Below are 15,585 nucleotides of genomic sequence, written 5' to 3'. Positions count from 1 at the left end.
AACAAGTGAAGAGAATAAAACACCTCACCAGCCACCGACCCATAACTCACCCCACTCTGCCCGACCGAGCACCGACTGATACCTCCTCCGTCCCCCCCAGAGCTCCAGCCCTTCCGGATAACATTCCATTACATCCTGGGTATGACGCGCTATGGTATGGAATACCTCTTTGGCTAGCCTAGGTCAGGTGTCCTGTCTCTCCTTCCTCCTAGCTTCCCCTCCTCCCTGGCAGAGCATGAGGCTCTGAAAAGGCCTTGGACAAACCAAACATTTGAGCAGTAACTCAAAACATACTTGCTATCAGCAACCATTCCCAGCCCGAAAGTCAAAACACAGCACTGCACCAGCTACCAAGAAGGAGAAAAAATGACTGCTACTGCTCAAACCAGGACAATGTGTAAAATTTACAAGCACTGGATAACTTTTTTTATTAGAATGTGACACAGCTCAAGGTTTTGGCACACACACTACCCCAGTTTGCTCCACGTAAAGTCAGTATTACAATTAAAACAACAGAATAACAAAGATTAAAACTAGGCTTTTCAACCAGGCACACTTTAAAGAGTAATAACTTCTGAAAAGCTCCAATTCCTTTCCAAGTTGAGACTCGTTTAGCAGAATTACGACAGGGGTATTCAACAACACAACTAAAATCACTGTGTACTAAAGAAAGCTTTTAAGATTTGAAATGTTAACTTTTCAGTTTAACACCACTGCCTTCTTAAGTCCTATGTATAACGCAATTCTTCAATGATAGCAGAGCCTGTATAGTTTGCATGTGCTGGAGAAACAGCATGGTATGATGAAAATGCTACTTATGGGGCGGGGGGAAGGCTGGCCTGTTGCAAGAAGTGAAAAGAAAGATGATAGAGTAAAACAGAGAAGCTCCTTTCTGATACTGTGTATAAATAAATACAGAATCTTTCAGCTAGTACTAGATGAGGTCACCGTAAAAACACAATGGAGAAAATGAAAATAAGTCTACTGCCTAAAAACAAGTCCTATTAAAAGTATTAATTCCTCCTTCTTAAACATTGCTGAGGATTATATGTCTGAAATTATATCTCCATCATGTAATTACCGGTACTTTAGCTAGAGCATGTACATTTTATATTTAGTATACCTTTACCAAACAGCACTGTTCAATCGTAATGGCAAAATTGTACTCTTACTAGGACAAGTATGGCTCTGTCACTTCCCAGCATGCCTTCCTGCAACCAAGGAGATAATTTTGAGGTCTTAGATAGTTAAGTTTAAATATTTGGTTTACCCACAGAAATACTAAACCCACTGCTATTAACAGCATGAGGATCTGAGTCTATAACCTGAAATCAGGACATCTATTCCTAGTGACTGAAAGCCCACCAATGCAACTGCAGACATTTTAAACAAGTTATTTTTGCTTTGCTTTATGCCTTCCATTAAATCTAATATACCAATTTGCTAATATAGGTAAGGCAGGTCAGGCTAGACCTGGCATTCTATCTCCAGCATTTCTTTGTCATTAATCGTGAAGATATCTAGAGGGTGCCTACATTTTTACCAAGATTTTTGTTTGTTTGTTTAAAGAAACATGAACCACCACAGTTCATAAGTGGCTGCACCTTTACATAAACCAGTGGCCAAGCAAAAAAACCCATATACTTAACTACTTACAGAAGTTATGTCCAAAGAGTGTTTTTCCCCAACATTCTCAGACCATAATTATAAAATTATAAGACCAAAATTATAAAAATATCAAACAAAGACAGGTACCTGGGATTAAGCCATTATCCAAATGGTAGTCTCATATGATATAACTCACTACAGTTCCTAAATTTTACTTGGTTTTGTTTCTACTTTGAGTGTGCTGCAAAGCTAACATTTATGTTTTTACCTTTATGTGGTGCTGCCTTCCCTTAAAAAACTATTATACAATTCTACTATAATTATTAATGCTTGTAACTGTAAAATCCACAAAACCCATATGACAGATGTACCTATGGGTAACAAGACAATGCAAAAAGCAACTGCAGAGATACTGTCGATTTTATTGAGTGCCTGAATAATCACATTGTGCTATAGTACAACATGCTACTGAAATCTTCTGGCAGCTATGTTTGAGCTACTAGTCAGTCATTTACAATCATCTTACAATACCTTTCCTGAAGTTTGGAGAAGACAGCAACTAGCACACAGTAAATGAAAACTCTGTTTACCTGAACTCTGAAACAAAAATAGGCTTAACCATCACGAAATTATAGATAAAAAAGACAATTTATATATACAGTGAAATAATCAAGTCAATACATATGGGATCAGCGGGATTTTAAAAATAACCAATACACATTTAAGAAGTTCCAGTGTGACTCAGCAGTTCATATTCACAGAAACTGAACTCTAACCTCAAAATTCTATCCTATTCTATGACTAAAATGCCTTCAGGTTCTTTTTTTCCTGTGAGAACTTTGGACAAATATATTTTTTTACTTATTAAAATATTTGTTTTCTCAAATGCAGATTTCTCAATTCTCAGATTTCTGTCCTCTCTCCCACCCATTTACACTCAGAACAGAATCTTTCCTACTGTACTGCTGAGGAACTTCAAAGATTGTCATTGTTTACAATGACCCCACCTCTGTCCCTGGAAATATCTGTTGAAAGAACCCAAACAAAGACAACTGCTTATCAGCATGACTAGAACAAGAACAAGATGACTTACAGGAAGACACACACAGAGTCCTCATTTACAAACAGACAGAAATTAACTGCTTTTCAAAGAAAGAAAAGGCAGATTCTTTTTCCTCCTCTTGGCTGGTCAGAAACCTTAGCTAGGAAGCTTTAGAAGAAAAGAGACAGCTTATAAACAGGTAAGATTTCCCATATCCAAATTCAACTTCCTTTTGCATCATGTCGCAGACACTGAATGTGTTGCTGCTGTGCCTTCACACATCAAAATATTCTTTATGGACTTTGGTGAATGCTAGAAGATATTTAACCATTCACATTTATCTGTAACTGGCACCCCAGTCAAAACAGCAGAAACAACATTTGTCACAAACTTTTGAGTTCAGCTCAAAATTGCAGTCAATTGCATGTGTTAAGTACAGTATCACTATTCCTCAGTATACTAAGTAATAAACAATCAGTATATCCACCTGTGTCCTCAAATGCATAGAATGCCACAATTTATGTAAGTATGGAAAAACCACATTCACATTAGAAAACACTACCTCCAAATTTGTTTCCCAAAGCTTAACACACTATTTGTAAAAATGACACATTAACTTAAAACCTAGTTTCTTATATATGCAAAAGTAAATACAGTATCACAAAAATGGGAATACATGGACTGTCATGGTTTGAGCATGTTTTGAGGGTGTTTTTGTTCAAGGTTTTTTCCAGCCAGGGGGAGTCTGGGAGGAAGGAGAGACAGGACACCTGACCCAGGCTAGCCAATGAGGTATTCCATACCATAGCACGTGATGCCCAGGATGCATACTGGGAAAGAGAAAGCTGGAGGGAGAGAGTGGTGGAGAAAAATGGAGGAGGGAGCACATGGTGCTCGGATGGGCAGGGTGGAGTGAGTTATGGGTCGGTGGCTGGTGGGGTGTTGTATTCTTTTCACTTGCTGTTTGCTGTATCATTATTATTTGTAGTAGTAAATGGGAGTAGAGGTTTTGTGTTATGCCTTAGCTATTAAACCGTTCTTATCTCAATCCGTGGGGGCTACATTCTTTGGATTCTCCTTCCTAACTCTCCGGGAGTAGGGAGACTTGATTTAAACCACGACAATGGACTCAGGTACATAAACCAAAACATTAAGGGAACACATACGATCTTTTAACAAGCCTCAAGAATGAAGCGAAAAACCCATTTTAGCAAGTTATAATAAAGGACTACTGTTACAACATGAATGCTTACTGGAAGTTTTTTCTTATTTATTAAATTTGTTTTAAAATCTTAGGATGACCCTCAAGAGAGAACAGACACATTTTCACAGCAGTGGTATAATTAGCTTAAAGTTTGGTATAGTTGAAATCAAGATTGTATGACACAATTCAACCTTAAAACTTAAAACAGTTGTACACAATTTCTTGGTTTTCCATGTTTCTCATGACAAGTGGCACCTAACATTAAAAAAACCAGACACTCTTAACAGTAAACATAGTCATAAAAGTTTAATGAATACTACCCATAAGTCTCATGTTTATCGTTAAGCTGTATTTTCCAGTAATCTAATTTTCCCCTGTAGTATTTCAAACTGTAAATACTAACACTAGCATAGCAAAGGTTTTTGAAGATTTCCTATCTGTGCAGACAGTTTCCATAGCAAAGGATTAGCCATGAAGTAAAAATTCCAGTGTTTCTTGGCTATGATCAGTATCTGCTCATTCTAAAATGCTCAAATAATAAAAACCATATTAGCTCTATGTCAGAATATACACAAATCTGCTCAATTTACTGAGAACTTGCAACAATTTACTGAGAACTTGCAACATACCCTTTTACATTCTTCCCAGCTGTTACCAGAACAACTGGAACTAGAAAGACAAAATACTTGAAACACAAGTCAAGAGTTCCCCACCCCCCCTCCATACAACTATGGTAAGGAATGTGACTGCAAATGTGCGATTTTTCAGACTGTTATTTTTCCAGTGTAAATAAAATGACAGTGTAAATTATTTTACTAAACAACCAACTTGTAAAGAGTCATACAATATACACCTAGAACTGAAGAACAGAAGGGCACAAATAAAAGGAGAAAGAGTGAGGGATGAACTCACAAAGGAGGCAAATCTAAGGAAGTAAACCTGAATAAAAACTGCCTCACCTCCCTCAGAATTTGCTACCTGAGTAAATAATGATTTTGCTGTAGTATTTTGAGAAAGCAAATGAAATTATACTTGAAGGGCATCTAAGCCACAGTTACGAATGACACAAAAAAAGAGTCACTGGGATGATAAAGTTGTTTGCTCACACTTTCAAGAGACCAGCAGGTCTGTTAACTTATTATTACAAGAAAAAAAAGTGCTGTATTTAAAAAAACAGACTGTAAGAAATAACGAGTATCTATAAAGATAAAAATCAGCTACATGGAACATAAACAAGATCTTGAAAACCTTAACTGACAACTAATACTTACAGAATTAAGCAGCATAAACACTGAGCCTGTTAGAAATCTGGCTTCCCTAGTGATTTAGCATTAAGGATTAAAAAAAATTAACTTCTAGACCTACAACATTGCAATGTGTGGACAACAGGGATACTCTGAAAGAAGACAAACTAATAACAGTATCAAAACAGAAGTCCATAACCTCTAAGAAATATATGTAAGTTTGAATTTTTAATACAAAACTGTTGCACAGCGAGTCCAAACACTACAAATGTAATAAAACCAGGTTTATCCCACTAGCTAGCACACAAGATGAGAAGTGGCATTGCAACCACTGAATGACTTATTTTTTTAGGAACAGGTGTTCAGTAGTGTAACTGCAAGAACACTTACAGCTACTTGAATTCAAGTAAGATGTACAGTGTTCTATCACATTCTCAGTAAACACTCAATTTTTTTCAGCCAGGTATCATTTTCAAAGGAAAAATGAGCTGATATTTCAGTTGTTCTCTAAAACAGGTACTAGAACAGCAGTGCTTCCCTCTCTTCATTTCATATGCTTTCTGAAGATGTACAACACCTGTATTTTTTCAAACTGCTTCCTCTACAGCTTGCAGAAAGTGTCTACCTTCTTTAGAAATCAAAGCCATAGAGTTAGTGCCAACTATCAAAACCCTGAAGATTAATACATGCAAGCACTTTGAGATTATAAAATACAGTAACAAAATCCACTGCAAATGGGACAAGCAATCAACTTCTTGAAATTAAGAGCAGGAGTGTGCAGTCTACTCCCCCAAGATACGTCCGATTTTGAATTAATATGCCCGGACAGTCATACTGTAGTGGCACTGTTTCTAATGGAGACAAAGAATGAAGCCACATACTTGATCTAGCAGATCTGCTACTGTTTTAGCATTGTCTATTAATCCCTACTAGAGAAAGTTCTGAACAACTAAACAAATTCATCACTGAAAACAAAAACCAGAAAACAACATTTTGCAGCTAGGAGAGGTGCTCCAAGTTGTCATTCATATCATTTATCAAAATGGTATGTTACTGACAGAAAGTTAAAGATAAAAAAAAAAGAAAGATTTGTTTTCCTTAGGTAAAAATTGTCCTAGGAGAAGATTCTACTGGGCATACAACACCCTTCTTATTCCTCTCTTTGAATGTGGTCAACATGAACAGAACAGCTGCCATAATGAAGATACGGTCTGTGGCTCCTAACATTTCTTCATGTTTCTAGCTACTAACTTACCATCCTTCAAAACAAATCACTCCCCAGTCTCCTCACTTCATCTACTCCCAGGAATTTGACAGCATACACCCTCCCCATATGCACAATTTTAAAAGCCTGTTTTTAAAAAAAAATTAAGAAAAAAATAAAATATTTCAGTTAAACATATCTGCAAGCCGTATTTGAGTATTGGTATTTCTTTACAGAAGACAAAACAGAACTGTTTGCATCACACACTTTCACTAATACTGCTCAAAGCAGCTACCCCTCAAAGAAGCAGTGTTTTTTTTCCCTTGTTCTACCCTCACTACGCAGTCACTGGCCAAATTAATTAGATTGGGTAAGTGACATAAACCCCTGTAATATTCACTGAGTGAACATTAAGTATTAAATACACAAGGAAGCAAGAACACTTCACACAACCACTGAATTCAGTGCAACCTCACTATCAGATGTGTGCAGTTGGGAAGTAAGCAGCAGTGGCCACCTCTCCTGAAAATGGCCCACCATGTCTTTTGGTGTCCAAAATCAATTTATCAACAGTGCCACCTGTATAAACTCTCAGATACATTCTGTTGAATCCCAACTTGGTAAGGATAATGGCTACGGCAGGACAGAGCAATGTACAGTGCTAAGCTTTGTCTAACACAATGCCTTACAGTTCAATTTTTTGTCTCCTCCCTTTATTAAAAGGGGGATCAGTAACATCTTTAGCCTTCATTGGGAATTGTTTCTTCTCACAGCACTTAATAGGTGAACTTCTCTTACTATCTGTAACTCCAATTAGTTCCAAATAACAGATGTATAAGAAAAAGACTAAATAAAAATAATTTAAAAAAAAGTAATTTAAAAAAAAGTAATCTTGACAATAAGAACTACCCTGTATTTCTCTTCCTGTCCTGAAAGACTTCTCAAAGTTCCTACAATGTGAAATAAGACAGGAATAAATATTTTCCGTTTAAGCAGGATGAGATCTGAGGAGTGAAAAAAAAAAAAAAGTTTTCCAGGTACTATCCCTCCCAACCTTTTTCCTCCTGAACTGTTTTTTTAATCTTGCATAGCTCTACAAGTTGCCCAAGTTCTTATTTTTGTGTCTCTTTCAGCTAGCATTAGATACCTATGTCCCTTACATGACTCACTTGAAATGCAGAAGCAAGTAAGCTTAAAATGGTAAATAAGACAGCAAATCTTACAAACGTTTCTCAGGCAGAAGCAGAAACTGAAATGAAAACGCAGAAGTATCGAGCTGACGGGCCAATGCATTTTAACAACATTAAACAGTCAGCCTCCCATCTCAAAATACAACTAACAGAAAGGTACAACTGAATTGGTTCAATTTACACTCAAGAACACAGGAGCCAACAGGTGTCCCAGATGACTGAGATCAGTCCCCTATAATGGCAAGCTGCCAAATGCACTCCTCTTTTTCTGGACTCCACCTACAATGCAAGGGTCTAAAATTAATGTGGCTTTTTCCACAGTAATTTTCATTTTTACAGCATTATACACAGCTTATGAAAGACTAACTGGTTAATGCGACACATGCTGACTGAGGCTTACAGTTATGGTAATGGCATATTCTTACATGCTTCTACCTTCAAAGCAGTTTGGGGTAAAGAATGTCTTAAATGGTTCTACAAAGTTTAGCACAACAGTGATTTTTTTCTTGAGGACTACAGTAATATTTAATAAAAGTATATACAGTACATCAACAACACTACAACATACAACAACATCAGCAACTTAAGGAACAGAACCAGTAAGAATAGACATCTTACTAGATACTGAGGAAAACTAATGCTGTTCTTAATCCTTCATGCTGAAGAATGAAATGGACTAACCATCAGCAATTTTATTTCTTAGAAACACATTACTCAGGTTTATTCTATAAACAAAATTGCCTCTGTAACAGGCACAGATCTGTAAACATTCTCTTCTTGCCATTCCTCCCACCATGTATTTTTGGCACAGGGAGTGCAGACAAATGCATGACTAGGACCAACTACATAACAGAGCTCTCTACAAGCAACAAGGACAATCAGCACACTCACAAGTGTCAATGCCATATTTGAGATCATGCCTGTCCTGCCAGCACACATGCAACCACGTTCACCCATTCAAATTTGAACGCTTTGTTTGCACAAAACAGCCGTTGATTCTACTCAGCTTCAAAAACCCAACATCATACAGGCTTTAGGATCCATAAATGATGAATATGCACATGGAAACAGTAACTCAGAGAAACTAGTTGCTCTTAAATACCCCTCCTAACTACCTACACATCAGTTTACAGGCACAGTCAGTCGCTTCCCACACCCACAGTTTAGACAGACTGGCTTTGCAATTTCTTCATTACACAGTAATTTTTATAGAACTGCACCCCAGCACAGCATAGTTTCTATACAAAAGTAATAAGCAGTAATATTTTACAGATACCAGAATGGTGTCATTCTTTAATAATGTCACAGCTAAAAGTATATTGCAATTTAATATATTTGCCTTAGCAGCCTTGCAACAGATCTTCAAATTACCAGCATTCACTGAGACCATCTCCAATATTGGTGTATCCTTTGATCTTCCATCTAGTAGCACAAGGAAACACAAGGGCCATCTGAAGCAAGCTCAAAGATGCCTATTCTATTCAACTTATGAAAAGCTGTAAGAAAACTAACATTACAACCAAAATCAGAAGTAGGTTGAAACTGAAGTCAAAATATAAACTAGTTCCCCAAAGAAATCTTATGAAATCTTATTTAACTTATCTAATAGTTAAATGATGCTTCTGATGACCCCTCTTCCTAAAGTGTCTGGTCCCCTAGAATAAATAACCACAAAGAGTGTACTTCGTGATCCATCATGCAGATATTATCTCAAGGTTTAATTTGAACTTTTTTGTTGATGGATTTAAAACCTGAAAGGGATATCATCAGCCAAACAAAATGGCTCTGTAAAAAAAAGTTACCCTTACTTGAGTACACTAAATCTATACTTGCATACAGGCAGGCATACTGACACTTCTCAGGCTGCAGAAGCATTCAACCATCCTATGATTACCACTGAGAGCCTTCTTAAGTGGAAGGCCTTCATTACGAAACTTACACAGGAAAAGGAAGGAAAAGACAGTATTTGTTTGTAAGTCTATGTCTTTCCACTACTTCAGGAAGGAGCTAATCATCGAGACAGAGTGAGAGAACTGTCTCCCTGAAAATAACTTGCCTGTATCCAGTGCTGTACAAGAAACAAATATGAAATACAGTAAGTCAAAGGGAAAGACCAACCTTTCATATAACACAGCACTATAAGACATGTCCGTATGGTGCTATATTAAGCTACTGAAGTCTCCTGCTCCTGATTCAGAAGTTATGAAGCATGCTGTGGTAGAGACTCTACATACAATTACCTCCATTTAACTTCAGGATCTAAGCATGCTGGATTCCTCATGAGCTCTTTGAAATAAGGACTCAGATTTCTTCTGTTAAAGGCAGGATCACTTCTGTACTAGAAGTCAGTTGCTCAGAGCAGAAGAAATAAATGTACAATAGCACTCTTGTTGTACAAGAGTATATAACAAACTCTTGACTTCAATGGCTATTTGTGATACCAACAAATGCAAATGTGAAATGGAAGTAAGTGAATAAAGTGGCAGAAGTGGGGGAAGATGACAGTGACAGAAAGAAGAACACAACTGTAAGCTATGCTGCCTTCAAGGAAAAGGCTGCATTCAGTTTCTGAATGTAGAGGAGGGACTATCAGGCAAAAGCTATACAGCTGTGACTGGATGCCACAAGTTGGTAGCAACTGAAGGTCAGCACTGATAAAACTGATACATGGTCTATTTCTCAGTGATGAAGATAGAGCTCTTAAACAAGCACCACAAGGTTTTTAAATCTTTGTTAAAAAATTTAAAACTGGATTACTCCAGTTTAATCTTGAACTGACAAGTTCTGTTCCTGTGAATGGTACCAGGTTTTCTGCAGATCCGTCTCTGCAGAAATACGTGTGTCTCAAAACTACTGCAGCAATCATAGCACAGTTAGGGCTGGAAAGTACCTTAAGATCATCTAGTTCCAATCCCTCTGCCATAGGCAGGGATGCCTCACACTAGACCATGTTGCCCAAGACTCCATCCAACCCAGCCTTGGACACTTGCCTAGGATGGAGCATTTACCACTTCTTTGGGCAACCTGTTCCAGGGCCTCACCACACTCACAATAAAGAACTTCTTCCTCATATCTAACCTGAAGCTCTCCTGTTTAAGTTTAAAACCACTACCCCTTGTCCTATCGCTATAGTCCCCAATTTAGTTAAATGCTAGGAGGGAGAGGGAATCCACAACAGAAACAATTCAAATACCCTGTTTTCTACAAAATCAAGGAGAAGTAATGCAGTACCTTCTATCTGTAGCAGTCACAGCTGACAGTAAAGTTCTGTTTAGCTAACAAGGTAGTTACCTCCTTGAAATTACTGTAACAAAGCTCTTACTCAGTGTCCTGGTTTCAGCAGGGACAGAGTTCATTTTCTTCCTAGTAGCTGGTGCAGTGCTGTGTTTTAGTTTTAGTCTAAGAACAATGCAACACACTGATGCTTTTAGTTGTTGCCGATTAGCACCTGATCACGGCTAAGTAGCCCTGATCAAGGACTTTTGATCTGCCAGTGCCGAAGAGCACAATAAGACAGGAGGGAGCACCTTGATTCAGACACCTGAATCAAACTAGGGTCCAAGCTATTTTCATTTATTTCCTGCAATATTTAATAAAATATTTACGTTTCTATGTCCACCTTTGTAACTCTCTAATATTTTAAGTAAAAAGCTTGCAGTTGCAGATACAGAATCTGAACTCACAAGATTAGAGGAAAGCAGGTTTTACCAAACCCAAATCTGCAAAACAATGTGTTTAAGTTGCACACAGGACTTGTGATATGTAAATCTGGCAGCCCTACTCCCACAGCCAGCTTTATCCCCTAGGGAAGGACAAGTCCTGCTTCAACCTTTAAGAACAGCTGTTCTTAAGAGAACACAGTGACCTCATTGAAAAACAATTAATGACTGATGGGGTTCTTCACTTGATGGAACTGTCAAATGTTTCCAGATAGAAAACTAAAGCCAGAAGAACATCAGATCTGTTGATACTGTTCTAACCACTTTCAAAGAATCAGATGTAGAACATAATAAGCAAGTCAGTACAGAGTGAGACTCCTCAAAGCACAGCCACAGGACCACAGAACCACTGGCTAGGTCAGTATTATTCCTTAGTCAAACTGATGGACAGAGGATAAACACACAACTTCTGGACACATATTTGATAGAAACTCTTAATTCTTCGGGCTTAGACAGAATTTTACCACCCCCTAAAAATTTCAAAGTAGAGAGAAGTGTACTCCAGTATAAATTAGTAAGTCAATTAAGGCTAAAGGTAAACTTTCTGACAAGCACAGTCTTAGAGAAAACTACTGAGGTGAATCTTCACTTTCAGATAAAATTCCCAGCTGCACAGTTCCAAGATGGATGGTGTCACATAACTCATAACTCAGTCCTGGATCTATGAATACAGTGTCAATACCCATGAAAGCTAAGGAAACAACAGTTTCAGGTCTTCATCTAAGTCAAGATATGGAGCTGGTATGTTCTGGAGACAGGGGGATGAGACAGGCCTGTCCTGCAGGACTCTGGTGCAAGAACCAAGCCTATGATGATGGAAGACCTAGTCCTGAGATGGGGTTGCACATAGTTCCAGCATCTCCTATATAAACATTGCTATTAGCATTACAGTTTCCACCCACTATGGGTATATGCACACATACCTGCCATATGAATATGCATGTCAGCAACATTACAAGAAACAAGTCAGACCTTCAAAGATTTGCAACATTCATCAAAAATCCAATCACTAATAAATGTACAAATCTCACTTTCCAGAAAGCCTTCCAATAGTTTTTCTTTCCAAAACCTCAAACTTCCAATACCTTTAACTGATCAGGCAAGTAACTGTGACTTCAATGACTACCTCACATCACTGCATTTCTGTACCTAATTTTGTTTGTTATAGAATATACAGCTACTATACCTTATATATAATCTTACAGTAAAATGACTATCTCCCCCTGGTGAAGGGGAACAACTAGGTCATGAAATACCCACAAGGAGGTCAATCTTCTTTTTTTCTTTAGCATGAATATGGCAAAGAAAACTGACCTGTTGTGAAACTCTACTTCTGTACTTGTAACTTATCAAAACCAACAATATCCACCAAAAAAGGAACAAAAAAAACCAAATCCCTCCCTCCCCCCAAAAAAAGGAACATAATTTCATTACAAAGTTATGCTTTTTCTCAGAAATGTTTTCCCTTGACTAACTTACATATATCTGTACTGTTGTAAAATTAAGTAATCCTAAAGCCAGCATTTTGAAATCACACCACAACAGACATGTAATTTCATGATATTTTCATCTGACTATACCAGTTGTCCAAGTCATTTTCATTCATTTCCAATTACCAAAACTTGCAGCTGCAGATATGGAATCAGAACTCACGAGTGCATAAAGTTTTATCTGCTGTGAGAGCAACAAAAGTGTTCTATGCAAGTCAGATTCACAGTTACATAATAGAATAACTGAAGTTGAAATAGCTGCTCTAAAAATGTATTTTTGAAATCTGCATTTACTTAATACTGAATATACTTTACATCCTTCTATCTATCCTACACTGCACAAACTAAAATATTTTTACTAATCTCAGTTAATTAAGAATCCTCAACTTAAAGTTTTATTCATTTTGAAGTTTAAGTTAGTGCCTGAATAGATGTTATTTAAAAAAAACCTACCCACATGTTGCAGACCCTGGAATTTGTTTTTACTATAGAAACAAACAAACAGAAAAAACCCACAGCCCACCCTTAATGCTCTCTCTCTCTCTCTCTCGAAGTAATTTATGCCCTCAGTCACAAACTTACCTATAACAAACCTTTACTATACATGCAAACCTCCAATTTCCTGCACAACGTTTTTTACTTTGAATAAAATAGATCCAAATACATTAAGAAAATTTGCTCTCATGACAGCTGTCCTCCAGCTCCAGTGAAAGAAACTGAATTTACACAAGGAATGGTTAAAAAAAGTAATAATAAAATAAAATCTACAGTAAAAATTCGGTTCTATAGTTTCTTTTCCTTACATAAGAGGAATGGATTGTAAGTTTCATGAAGGCAAAGAAATGAAAACTTGGCATGAAAAATACCATCACTTCTAATGAATTCAACAATACTCTCAAAATACCACCAGAAGCACTTACTCATCATATTTGATATGATAAATAGCTTCTTCACCAGCGTCCATACAGTCTGAATAAGATGTGGATGGTGTACTGTCCAAATTATTTGCATTTTCTCTAGAATGATCTTGACTTAAGTTTCCATTAGTCCTTCTGTAAGTGTTACCACTCTTTCCTTGAGCTTTACCATTCTTATGTCCCTTCGTTGCTCTGGTAACATTTTCTATATGAGCTTCAAACCAGGCTCCAATGCTGACATCACGGGCATCCACCAATTCGTTTATCTAAAAAGGAAAATTCAATAATGAATATATACTTATTTTATTTTTTTTCTTAATCAGGATTACGTAAGACAACTTATGCTACTGCTTAACTTTGTTATCAGTAAAACAATCAACTCTAGTTGAGCTTGATCAAATTCAAGTAACATGCAGTCATGAATATGCTGCACTTTCACTATTATTTCTTCCCTTATTAAAATCTAGTATGGATTCAATCTCCATGTAATTTTAAAAAGCAAGGCTAGGTTTCTTCTCCTATTTTTTTTTTTTTACTTTTCCTCCAAGCCTCAAAGTTTGCCTCATCTCTCTCATTATCCTTTCCTTTTGATTCAGCAATTATTATTTATGGCCAAAATAACCATACACAGTGTTAAAATATTAGCTCACAGCCAAGGAGTTTAAAGACTTTCCTGAACCTCCAATTTGGAATTACTATTTAACCTTCTATCTTTCTGCAAGATTTTAACCATTCAAGACTTGCAGAGAAGGCGAAGAAACAATTCTAACAGGGTTGCTATCACAGTCAGCCAAAAGCTCAAGATTTAAGAAATCTTAAGAACTGGAACTACCTCCCAGAATTTCTTCCTTGTTTACTAACAATAATGGTATTAAGCAACCAACCACTTTACTATTCTAAATCATGTTTCCTTTTCTCAAGTCTTCAGCTAATTAAGCAGATGTTCCTGTAATAATAGAGAAAAAAAAGTAAGTTTTAAAGAACACTTCATCAACAGTACACCAAGTATAAAAATATTATTACAGCAGAACTACTCCACAGCTATACCATAGAAAACATCTATCATAAACAGTACAAAATACATATATTAATCTATATATGTGGTTTAAGCTACAGCCTTTGTCAAGTACCAGCATAGTGGCAGATACTCACTGTTACTAACCTCGAAGGCTAGTTTCTATAACTGAACAATCTCACTGTATTTTCACAGGAGCATGCCAAAAAAAGCATGCTCAGTAACTTTTAGTATTACAGTAGTAGTTAGGTATCTGAAAGTGCAATTGACAGCAGTTTGAGCTAACAAGTTTATCCCAACAAGCAGTATTTTATTCTTCACCTTCTTAAAGTAACCTCTGAAACAGAATCCTTTATTTTTCCTCCCATGTAAAATACAAACATATGTATTTTTTATTTTTATTCTTACAAACCTGTAGTGTTTGTAAAGTGCAGCTTTTTACCAAGACGAAAGCTACAGCCATATAATAAAACAAATCTGAGAAGGACAACCTCATATTAATTCTATCAATCTGCTTCAAACATAAACAGTGGATTCTAGCACTTCTAGAAGGAACTCTCATGAAGGCATCCCTTCACAGCTTTAACTGTTTGAACTGGTTGCAACTAGAAGTGCTTCTTTACTTCGTCTTATCAAAAAACAGAGTTGAGCAAGACACACACTACTAAGGATTCCCCCATCTGCTGCTAATTCTTGCTACCAGTTATGAAAGTGCCAGAGAAGCAGTCAAAAATCATCAGATTCAGAAGAAAAAGCTAAAAAACCTAAAATTAAATAACATCAGCACAAACTCCCTTAATCGCTGATCTCCAATGTATCCTTCCATAATTTGATGTGCACACTTACAAGAGTCCCACCACTACAAAGAGTAAGGGCAAATAATTATTCCCACAGACCACTGAGGAACATCATACAACTATTTGATGTTAGTGGTATCTGGTTTAAGAACTGG

The 15,585-nt window shown here is 36.9% G+C and overlaps 1 protein-coding gene across 2 annotated transcripts in view; it reads right to left on the bottom strand.

Moving 5' to 3' along the window:
* Positions 1-15,585, bottom strand: part of UHRF2 (ubiquitin like with PHD and ring finger domains 2) — a 95,186-nt gene that overhangs the window by 54,678 nt on the left and 24,923 nt on the right. For both annotated transcript variants that reach the window (XM_005154996.3, XM_005154997.3), the window contains exon 3: positions 13,622-13,884. In XM_005154996.3, the coding sequence (XP_005155053.1) occupies positions 13,622-13,884 (263 nt within the window). The remainder of the gene's footprint in view (positions 1-13,621; positions 13,885-15,585) is intronic.

This window comes from Melopsittacus undulatus, chromosome Z (assembly GCF_012275295.1).
Source record: "Melopsittacus undulatus isolate bMelUnd1 chromosome Z, bMelUnd1.mat.Z, whole genome shotgun sequence".
Taxonomy (NCBI): domain Eukaryota; kingdom Metazoa; phylum Chordata; class Aves; order Psittaciformes; family Psittaculidae; genus Melopsittacus; species Melopsittacus undulatus.
This window is presented reverse-complemented; position numbering and strand designations above follow the sequence as displayed.